This window comes from Corylus avellana, chromosome 11, assembly GCF_965113065.1.
Source record: "Corylus avellana chromosome 11, dhCorAvel1.hap1.2, whole genome shotgun sequence".
In the NCBI taxonomy this organism is placed as follows: domain Eukaryota; kingdom Viridiplantae; phylum Streptophyta; class Magnoliopsida; order Fagales; family Betulaceae; genus Corylus; species Corylus avellana.
The window spans coordinates 897898-909391 of record NC_142500.1 but is presented as its reverse complement, the minus strand read 5'-3'; the positions used below and the strand labels follow the sequence as shown (position 1 = coordinate 909391).

Sequence of the window (11494 nt, the reverse complement as noted above, 5' to 3'; positions counted from 1 at the left end):
TCTTCCACACCTAGCCTTAACCACCATAATCGTTGTTGCCACCACCACCGTCAACCACCATAAACCCTGACCGTGCTGTCTTCTCCCAAACAGATAGCCCTGACATGAAAAAATTTAAGCTACAAATTGGAGGAAATAGAAGTTAACTGGAGGTAAAGGACACCTTGAACATGTCATGCTGCAAATCAACAAGAGAAAAGAAATTTTCCATTCTCTACAATCTTTGCCTCACACCTCTTCATATTCATTTTCAATTGTCTCTTTAGGTATTACATCTTTTTCCTTAAGAAAACCATACTTTCTGAGAATCCATAAATTCATCTTAACGACATTGCTGATGAAAACAACACCCATTAGTGCCAACCATGTTAAGATTGATATCTCAGTTACATCATGCAGCATGCTCTGCACATTAACACTTTCCGGCGACATGTGCTCCAGAGAGATGAAGTATGTTAGCACTTGTGTAGTGATGTCAATCCACATTATCACCATTTGAATCCCTATCCTTCCATCTCATGCGTTTGATCGATAACCCGCTGACAAGTAGAAGAATTATGTTTAGAGATGCAAGGAAAGCAATTGTGTTGAAGATCATGAACTGGCCATACTGAAATGAATTCGTATGCGCCATAACCGATGTTCTGGCAGTGTGTGGTTTCTCCTGCAGGTCATCTTGCCAAACACCTCCCGGCGGGGTTATTCCGGTTTGATGGGCCACGGTTGCTATCAGAGATACCACCACCATTAATGCACTTCGCTTTCTTCCAAGCCAATCAATATGTTTATGCTTGGGTTCCTCTGGCTTCTCTGTTGAGATTAATGGTGAGGTTAGAGATGCTGTGATTCAAGGAATTTGTGCTGGAACCCAGTCATGCACAATTGAACGTGTATCTTTTGCAGTTAAAGCCCTTGCAGCTCGAAGCAAATCCTCAATGTCCATATCCCTCAAATCTCTGGGGCTCTATTCCAGAATGTCTAACACTGTAGAGCCGTTTGTATTCAATACCTTCACATCCACACCAGTATTAGCAAGCAAAAACTTTGTAGCCTACAAAAGAGTGATGAAATTCATCACCAGAAATAACTACCAATTCAGACAGCAAGTCGAAAATACAAAGGACAATAAAATTTTTGACATATTCTTATATGTGATTTCAAAACGTGTGATTTCAAAATGCAGTTAATGAAAACACAAATTTTTAAAAACTAGTACAGCATTTGGTAAAACTGGATCAAAATTTGCAAATATCCATTTTCAAATAAGTTAAGTACCAACAAAAGCCTAAGCTCATTTTTACTAGATAACACATTATACATGCTTCATTCCCTTTGCCCACATTCCAAATTCCCATTCCCAATCAAAGATTAAGTTCCAAATTTGTAGTTCAAATTCAAATCGAATCCAATTACTTCAAAGACTCCTCCGACTTCACTTATAAGATTGTCCAAAATGCATATTATTTTCATGTATATTTTTAATAAAACACGTGAAAATTCCGCGTGCAACTTGTTAAAAATTATTGAGAGGAAAACTTTGTCCAACCATCAAATCATAATCTTTATATATATAAGGATCAAAATTGGTAGCATGGAAAAAGAATACCCTCAATATGCTTTTTGGCCACAGCAATATGCAAAACAGTATTCCCGTCACAATCCTTCTAATTCAACAACTCATCCGTTTTCCCAATTGCCTCAAGCACCACCTTCAACCGTTCCAGCCTATTATGCCGCCCCACGCACAAGTGCAACACCGTTTCACCTCGGTCCGTCAGCACCCGAGCAGACTCAGTGTTGACTCGAACCAACTCGCTCACCACCTCGACTCGCCCCTTAAGCGCCGCCACGTGGAGGGGTGTCCTCCCATCCTGGTTCCTAACCATGCAAGCCTCAGGCTTCACAGCCAACAGCTCTCTGACTATCCCCAGGTGCCCTTTTGCTGACGCTAGGTGCAAGGGAGGCGACCCGTGCGAGTCAAACTCGGAGGCCAACTCGGGCTTCTGACTCAGTAGCTCCTTGACGAAACCCAAGTGGCCCAGCATGGAAGATATGTGAAGGGGAGTCTATGAGACGCAAGAAACGATGGCTCTGTCAAGAATAAGAGGGTCTTCTGCGAGCAATTCTTCAAGGGTCGAAATATTTCCTTCCATTGCTGCCTCTGAAAGCCTCTTCTCCATCTCTCTTTGTCTCCTCTCTCTTTCTTCTGCAACTTTTCTGTCTGAAACTCCTCGTACTGTCCCGTGGGTTGTGGATTCGAATCAGTGGGTTGTCGGGTTTCGTTCGGGAAGTTCGAGATATGTGGTTGTTTGGAGAATCTATGGTACCTCTTCCGTACCCTCGGACACCCAATGAAAGAAGATAGCAGTCGACAGAGACTTGACATGGTGGGAATGTGGGATGCTTAAGGTCAATGGTTTTGGAATTTTGAGAGACAAAATAACAGATTAAGATTTACGTCAATTTATCTAACTAAATTAGTACTAATAGTAATTTGGACATATAAAATGAAAAAGTTTAATGTAAAATTTAACTGTCTAAATAAATTTTAAACCGTTCAATCATTTATTTGATCGCATTAACTGCTCAAATTGTTAACGGTAAATCTTTATCTAGCCCCATCTCCAACAATTATCAAAAGACAACAACAAAGTGGAGCCCTATAGAATTAGTTGACATTAATGTTAGGTTCCTCTCCATTGTCTGAAAACTGAGAAGCCAGAAGTGCATTTGGTAGGGTGTTTTTTTTTTGAAGTTTGGTAATGGAAGGAATAGACGAGAAAGAAGTGCAAAAGAAAACAAAGAGTTCTATAAAGATTGAGTTTGTAAGCCATTTTTTATAATGTGTTTTGCTATTGCACTAAGGGTTTGGATGGTGGAAGATGTGGGCACATATTCCCATTAGAGCATTAAAAAAAACTGATACGATAGTTTACGAGATACTTATAAATTGTTAAATTTTATTGTTCAACTTTTTTACCCACATAATAGTATTGTAACGCTTATATAGACGGTCACCGTGTGAAGTGAATTTGCAAAATAATTATAGTACGTAAATAATTTTCTCCGAATAAATTTGAGGTTAATAGGATTAGTGTGTGAATATTGGCTAAAAAATGTGGTTAAGCCCGAGACCCAACCAAGTTTAAGGCCCACTACTACTAGGATCCATAAGAGGCCCAAGAAAGCCTAACACCAGGCCTACTAATACAAGAGCCTAAACGGCCCATTAGAGCTTGATTCGGTCTCTGGACCGGAGGCCCACTGATAACCTCTTTCCTATTTTGCAAGTGAACATCAGCCGCCCTATTGGGACGTGCAAGATTTTCAATATAACATTATTCAATTCTAATTTATTCATTAAGAAATATGTGAAATTTTAATCTAAGTCTCGAAAGTTTTAAAAAGTCACAATTAAATTCTCAAATAATTAAAAAATCGTAATCATAATCAAATCCTTCCACCAGTAAACATAATAACCGACGGTTTTGACAAAATAATCTTGGTTTATATGTACATGAATTATTACTATACAAGACTCATAGTCATGTAAAATTAAAATTATTTATGGATTTGATTGTAATGTTTTCAACTGTATTTGATCATTGTATATACTTTAATGCTAAAATAGGTAGAGAGAGAGAGAGAGAGAGAGATGAAAAATGAAAAGATATTATTAATTCCAGTCGATCTTTTAGGCTCGATGTTTACAACAGAAATGTTTGGGGACTAATTCGTAATCACATACAAGCGTTACAAAAGAAGAGGATCAAAAGGCTCCTCCGCGGCCGCCACTGGTAGGAGTTGGAACTCTAGGAGATCTTACCTTCTCAAACCAACCCCAATACTCAGGATTACATTGCATTGGAGAAGACAACGACAGAGGCCTCGGAGTGAATGGACCAGCACACCCTTTCCAATTTGTCAAGCACTTCACCACCACATCTCCCAATTTCCCTCCATTGATCGCCTCATATACCTTCTCTATATCCTCCCCTGGACTCACCTTCTTCGCTCCGCTCAGAAGCTCTGTCCCCACTTCACTCCTCACTAACCGATATATCGGATATGTCCTGCATTTCTTTATTCTGTTCGCCACCGGAAAATCTCCTTTCTCAAATCTCTCCCGCGCTTTTTTTACTTCCTCTCCAAGCCTTGCTTTCAGTTCGTCTAGGAATACTGGAATCCGCTTGAAGATTGAGAAGCCCTCGTCATTTCCATTTTCACCCTTTGAAGGATCTTCCAGTGCTTTCTCTACAAGAACTTCTCGCAGTTGGGACAAGAGGGCATAAGAGGGATTTGTGGGGTCGTCCAGATAAGAGAATACCGGCAGGTGTTCGATTACCTGCAACAATTCTTTCTCGCAGAAGCGGGATTCAAGCAGCGATCCATCTTCAGCAGTGTAAAGGGTCTTCCTCACAACTTGGAGGACGACATGTTTGACAACCTCCCTCATGTTCTCCTCCAGATGTCTCAGATCAACTGCCTGGCAAAGCGCCACCATGTATGAGGCAGACATAAGCTTCAGGATCTCAATGGCTTCTGCACTCTTTCTGGCTGAAATCAAACCCAGAGAATTTACATCTTGATTGTGTTGATCGGCACTCTGTACGTGTGTTGTGACAGGGTTAGCCAGGTACTGAAGCTCAGAGCAGTATGCAGCCATGGCTATCTCTGCCCCTTTGAACCCATAATCCAAGCTTGGATTAGGCCCGCCGCTCAAATTGGAAGGCAACCCATTGTTGTAGTAGTCACATACGAGCTCAGAGAACTGAGCAAACATGAGTTTCCCAATTGCTGCAACGGCAATTCGGAGATTGTCCATGGAGACACCGATTGGTGTACCCTGGAAATTCCCTCCAAGGAGAGCAATATCTCGAGCAACATCGATCAATGGGTTGTCATTCACAGAATTGATTTCCCTTTCAATTGAATGCGTTGCCATGCGGATGACTTCGATTTGGGGTCCGAGCCATTGGGGGGAGGTTCTGAGTGCGTACCTGTCCTGTTTTGGCTTTGACAATGGGTCTTTCTCGTGACGAAGATTTGCTTCCTTCATGTAGTCGCTCTCATCCAAAAGGTACTCCATGATAGCAGCTGCTTCAATCTGGCCAGGATGGTGCTTGAGCTCATGCGTCAGTGGGTCTGTGAATTCGGGCTTGCCGACCATGACTTCGCAGAAGAAAGCAGAGAGAACTTCTGCAAACAGAGCCAAAACGTTGGCATCAAAACAAACTGTTGCAGCCACAGCCGAGCCAACACATGTCCCATTTACAAGAGCTACGCCCTCCTTTGCTTGGAGCTCGAAAGGAGCTGGAATCCCTGCCCTCTTGAGAGCTTCCAAGGCTGTGATTTCTTCATTTTCAGGGGTGACCACTTTGGAATTATGGCGGCCAGTCAATAAACCAGCAATATAGGATAGCGGTACAAGATCCCCCGAAGCCGTGATAGTCCCCCTTAGGGGCAGTTTCGGGATCAAATTTTTGTTCATCAGCTTGGCCATGCCTTCGAGTACCTCCCATCGAATACCGGAATAGCCCTGCATCAGTGTGTTTGCGCGAACGAGCATAGCTACCTTTGAATAAGTGGACGGAAGACTCTCTTTCCCGATCACTCCGGCATTAAGGAACCGTATAAGCTCTGTCTGGAGATCGGTAGTTTTGCCGGTGCGCCGGTGTGACGAGGCTCCAAACCCAGTGGTAACACCGTACATGTTTGTTCCACGGGAGATCTTTTCGGCAACCCAGTTGGCGCTTTTGGCGACACGTTCACGCGCCGTGGCTTCATCAAGGTTAACCTTGACTTCACTGCGGCGAGCGATTGCAGTGACCTGAGCAACAGTGAGGGAGGTGCCCTGGATGTCGACGGTTTGCACATTTGAAAATTGGGACACCATGCGGCAGACTTCATCGAAATGGGTGCATTGGAGGGCCTCTGCAGCTTTCTTCCAGTGTAGAGGGGCTGACAAGTGAGAATTTTCCGACACACAAATGAGGTTCGCGGTGTCTTTTGGGAGTGGAAGAGGTGGAGGAGTTGGACGGACATGTTTGACTGGGCGGGCAAGTCCGTCGGTTGCCATGTCTTTAGGATTTGAGAAGAGATTTCAGAGGGTGAAGAAGAGGCTGCAGAGATGGGATTGGTGAGTTGTTGTTGATGAGTTTGAGAGGGAAGTAGTTAGTGGCATCTATTTATAGTAGTCACAAGTGCTCAAGTGGAGGCCTGCATGGCTGCATGAACGTTAATGTCTTGGTTGAAAGAGGGGTTTTTTTTTGGTTGGTGAAGATGGAGGAAGTTGCGTGGAAGTTTTTGGTTGGTGGGTTTCTTCTTTGTACTCCATCGAAGACCATTGACTCCGAGGAGATGCCACTCACTCACATAATCCCCCGGCCGGCACCCTTTGTCTTATTCAAATGGTTGGTGGGATTTTTTTGGGTTGGTGGGTTTCTACTTTCTTACCAGGTCTCTGTTGGAAATAATTTTGGATGGTGCACAAATTCTCATTGATATAAAATCATTGCAGTATAAAAATTAACAATAAAATAAATGAAATACAAGAGATGAAAAGTAGAGTATGGAAAGATCTCACAATGTGCTATAGAATCACGCAAAAGCGTTGTCCTTAAAGGTTGATTCGTGCCTCCCTGAGTGTATAACTCGGTGCGATCGGATCCTTTGACACGCAACCTCCCAGGATTAGACTATAGCGTCTACCTTCGTTAAGGACGCACTTCCAAATAACGAAGAGTAATAGAACAACCCAATTATCAAAGTTGGTGATGAACTTCAGAATATTATTTGTAGAAAAAAATAAAAAACCAATAATATAGCATATGGCTTTATGCCATAAAACAAGTGTTTTGCAACACACTATATGGCCTTAGCCTTAGATAGAAAAGAAGTGTTTTTTTTCTTCTATCTCTCATATATGTTCTTTCCTTCAATGTATTAGTATATCTATATATACAAGTGCTGGAAAGTATGTCATAAAGGAAATCTAATGAACAAACGGTCAAAACGTTAAAAAAATCTCCCAAGCATAAAACTTGTTATAAAATGCAATAAAACATATTAACTCCAAACGGTTATAAAACGGTAAGGAAATCAATGGGTTAATGACATAACACCAAAAAAGGGTAAAACATTTGTTAATAATCAAATGGTCAAACTATAATAAAAGTTGTTAAAGACTAACATTCAAAACTATAAAAATCAATTAAAACTAATTTTTATTTAACTCATAACCAAGTAATAAATACAAACGGTCATAAAAGTTATATCTCATAACCAAGTAATAAATACAAACGGTTATAAACCAAAATGGTTAAAGATGATTTTTATTTCTCATAAAAACTCATGAAGATAATATCAAATGATAAAATATTTTCAAGTGACTAAAAAATGAATGTTTGTAACAAATATTACAACAATCCCCCACATGTTACAAACATTAGAATAAAAGGAGATTGAAAGCATGCATCGATGTGGTACCCGAAAGTTTTAACCGCACCTAGGATAAATAAGTAAGAACTTAATGAATTGTGGTAGAGTTAAACTCTTTTAACCAAATCCACAAGTTAAACAAACTTATCATCCACATAACTTTCTCCAAAAACAAAAAATCAAATCAAATCAAATAAACCAAAAGTCAAATCAAATCAAATAAAGAAAATTGGGTTGTTCTATAGCGGGTTGACGCCTTATACAGGCCATGCGCCTCTGGGCTTCATGAGTGCTCTAGAGACTTGCCAAAGTCTCATAGAAAGCGGCACCACCTCCACACTCACATAGGTGGCGTCCATCAAGAATGTGTGCAGAGAACATCACATCCCAACAAGTAGGGACTATGGACCCATTAAGAGTTTTAAACTCATCCTTACTCACTCTGCATCTTTTGTTATTACACCATAAAATGGCTTTCATGAGCGCTCTAGAGACCTACCCAAGTTGCATAGGAGATAGCACCTCCACACTCATATAGGTGGTATCCATCAAGAGTGTGTGCAGGGAACACCCCATCCCAACAGGTAGGGACTATGGATCCATTAAGAGCTTTAAGCTCATCCTTAATCACTCTGCATCTTGTACTGTCTTACACCATAGGGATGGACTCATAACTAATCTTTTCAACAAGATAGTTAATAAACATAAATTGACAGTACCATACCTCATTTCACATGTGACTTCGTTTTCCATTAAACCTCATTCATGGGATCTCCAATCACAGAGGTTGGGTATCAATCACAGTGTCATGATTTGGGTATCAGTCCTATCCCCCTCGATGCTTCTCTCACTAGCTTTCTTGCTAGTGGCATGGTCAAAGAATCTGCAGAATTCTTTTATGACCTCACAAAGTCCATGGACATATACCGGTCTCAATAAGCTGCCTCACAATATTGTGCACTTTCTCATTATAAATTCATCACTCGGGCTTTGGTAGCCTGACAATCACAATAAACACATAGATCCAGCTATGTTAGCATTAAAGACAAATTAAATAAATTAACCAATAGGTTCTTTAGCCTTTCATCTTCACTTCATGCCTTCTCTAAGGTAATTAACTCTGACTCCATAGTAAACCTTGCTATGCAAGTCTTTTGAGGACTTTCAAGAGATAGCTCCTCCAGCCAGAGTAAACACATAAAAGCCATTAGTAGGCTTTGCTCATCTGAATCAATAATACAGTTGCATTCCTTTCAATATAGCAGGATAATCACAATAAGACAAACCAAAATTAATTGTGCACTTTGAGAATCTCAACAATTTAGAGATCACATCACAATGGCTCAATACCATGATTACGAGTATATCTACTCAATTTACTAACAATATATGTAATCCCAAGGCATATACAGTTTGTCAAAACATCAAGCTACCAATGATTTGTGCATATTTTTCTTGCAAAACACTATCACCGTGATTCTTAACCAAGTGTATTTTTGAATCATATGGTATAGAGTCTGTAGACATAGGTCTATAAGAAAAGTGTTTAAATCTTTTAAACATCATTTCGACATAATATATCCGAGATAAAATAATGTAATCATTGTCTCTAATAACTTTAATGTTTAACATGACATTAACTTTACCTATGTCTTACATATCAAAATTAGATGCAAGAAATATTTTAGTATCATGCACAACATCAATGCTAGCTAAACAAAAATAAAATAAACTAGTCGTCAATATATATATAAACAAATAATGACATATTCATTATTGTAAAACTTGCTATGCATTTACTTGCATCATTAATCAAATATAAATTAGACAACATCACCTTGTCAAACGCCATTGTTTAGGAGCTTGCTTTAATCCATACAAGGATTTCACCAGTTTGCACACTTTATATTCTTGACCGGGGATTACTAGCCCCTCCGGTTGCTCCATATAAATCTCTTCATCATTTAGAAAAATAACTTTGACATCCATTTGATGTACAACAAGTTTATAAATATAAGCAATGGCAAATAACATTCCAAAAGATGTAATTTTAGTAACCAGAAAATAAGTACCAAATAATCAACATTTTGCATTTACTTGTAGCTTTTAGCTACCAAGTCTACCATGTACTTATCTATTGTATCATCCGGTTTAAGCTTCTTCTTAAACACCTATATATAACGAATTGATTTGCTCTTAGAAGGTAACTCAATGAGTTCCAAAGCATGGTTAGACATAATTTATTCAAATTCATTATTTATAGCTTCTAACCAAAAAAAATGCATCAAAAAGAGATTTAATTGCTTCATTATAACATATTGAATAATTATCAACAATATAAGCAATAAAATCATTACCGAGATTCCTTCCGTTATAGCCCGCTTGCTTTTTTCTCAATTTTTATACATCACCAATAATTTATTAGAAGCAACAGAAAATTCATGAAAGAATTTTTCCCTATTTTTCAAAGGAAACACGTGCTCAAAGAAAATAGCATTTTTAGATTCAATAATAGCATTGCAATCTAAAACATCACTCTTGATAGTAAGGAATTTATAACATGAACTATTACATGTAAAACCAATAAAATCACAATCATAGGTTTTAAAACCAAGTTTCCTCATTTTAGGTTTGGGTAACATAACATTTGTTAAATACCCCCACACTTCGAGGTATTCCAAACAATGCTTATGAATGTGACAAACAAAATAATGGTTTCCCCCCACACTTTGGTGAATAACCCAAAACTGACAATTATAGAATTCATCATTTATTCCAATATTCTAATTTCTTTTCATCCCCTTGATGTAGCCAAGATTTACATGTATAAATCTATCATGTTAAATATTAATGGAATAAACCAAATATTCACAAGAAAATAAATTTTCATTAATAGCTCACAAGTGCTTTAAGAAATGACTTCTATGAGCTCATCTTTCTCTAAGTATGATATGTCACTTCCTCTTCTTTATTTTCTGTCAATTGACAGTTCTAAAGCTGTTTTTTTTTTTTAAAAAAAATATTAATCATCACTTGTGATTTTTTAACATGATCCTTATATATTATATATATAGGGATTGCATATTTCAAGTTCTATCTAGATTTTAAAAATAAAATCTTTTTAACTAAAGCCCCAATAAATATGCAAAGTATCAAGCTCAGCCATATAATAATCAACTATTATTGGCTCATTGTCATAAATACGAGATTGGTATCAATCTAATGATATGATAAATTTATCATATATCAAATGAGCATCAATATAAAGGAACACCAATAATCACATATATTTTATTCTGAACCATCATGTCAGGAAAATTAAAAAACTGAATGATATAGATGAGGAATTACCAAATAACTTAATGTATTTATGCTAATCTAGCATGCCATTGCTAATAAAAATGCTAGATGCTATTTCAATTTTGAAATAGAGTAATAACCAAAGGTTCATCACTTATCAGATTACAATATTCATATAATATAAATTTTAATTCAATTAAGTAGTACCTTCATCACTTGATTTTTTTCTTTTAATAAATGAAATTGTATATCGTGTCTTGAAAAATATAAATCAAGATCTATGAATCATAATTTACGAACTCACAGTGGAGCCAACGATTTTACTCAATATTCTCCAAAATAGATTGTCGCCACTACACACCAACTAGGTGTTGTGAGAACCGATCGACTCAATACCCGCACCACATTTTTTCCTCTTACAATGTGCTTACCTGCAAAAATCTTTAGCAAAGTTGTATTCTTTGCACACATTTAGCAATGCCTATGTATTTTTCTCCATCACACCATGAGAAACTACTCATTATTATTATTATTATTAATCTACATGGATGTTTTCCAGCCAAGCTTAGCACAACATAACAAAGAAAATGCTAAGTTCTACAAATCCATAAAAAGGCTTAACTCTATTTATTGTAAGAATAGTAACTCAACAATAAAAGATTATTTGACAAACAAATTAAATTAACATAAATTTGAGTTCAAATAATCAAAAATTCTTTCAATTAAAATATTTTCACTTTCAATACCTACACAT

The 11494-nt window shown here is 37.9% G+C and overlaps 1 protein-coding gene and 1 pseudogene across 1 annotated transcript; both read right to left on the bottom strand.

The window, feature by feature from the left end:
- Positions 1-228: 228 nt before the first annotated feature.
- LOC132166796 (uncharacterized) lies at positions 229-2386 on the bottom strand (annotated as a pseudogene).
- A 1268-nt stretch (positions 2387-3654) lies between these two features.
- LOC148582969 (phenylalanine ammonia-lyase 2-like) lies at positions 3655-6144 on the bottom strand. The gene has a single exon (XM_088511618.1). The coding sequence runs from the start codon at positions 6077-6079 to the stop codon at positions 3770-3772; it is 2310 nt and encodes a 769-aa protein (XP_088367744.1). The 5' UTR covers positions 6080-6144; the 3' UTR covers positions 3655-3769.
- Between the last annotated feature and the right edge of the window lie 5350 nt (positions 6145-11494).

Coding starts and splice junctions, on each gene's coding strand:
- LOC148582969 (XM_088511618.1), bottom strand. CDS start 6,079: ATGGCAACCGACGGACTTGCCCGCCCAGTCAAACATGTCCGTCCAACT.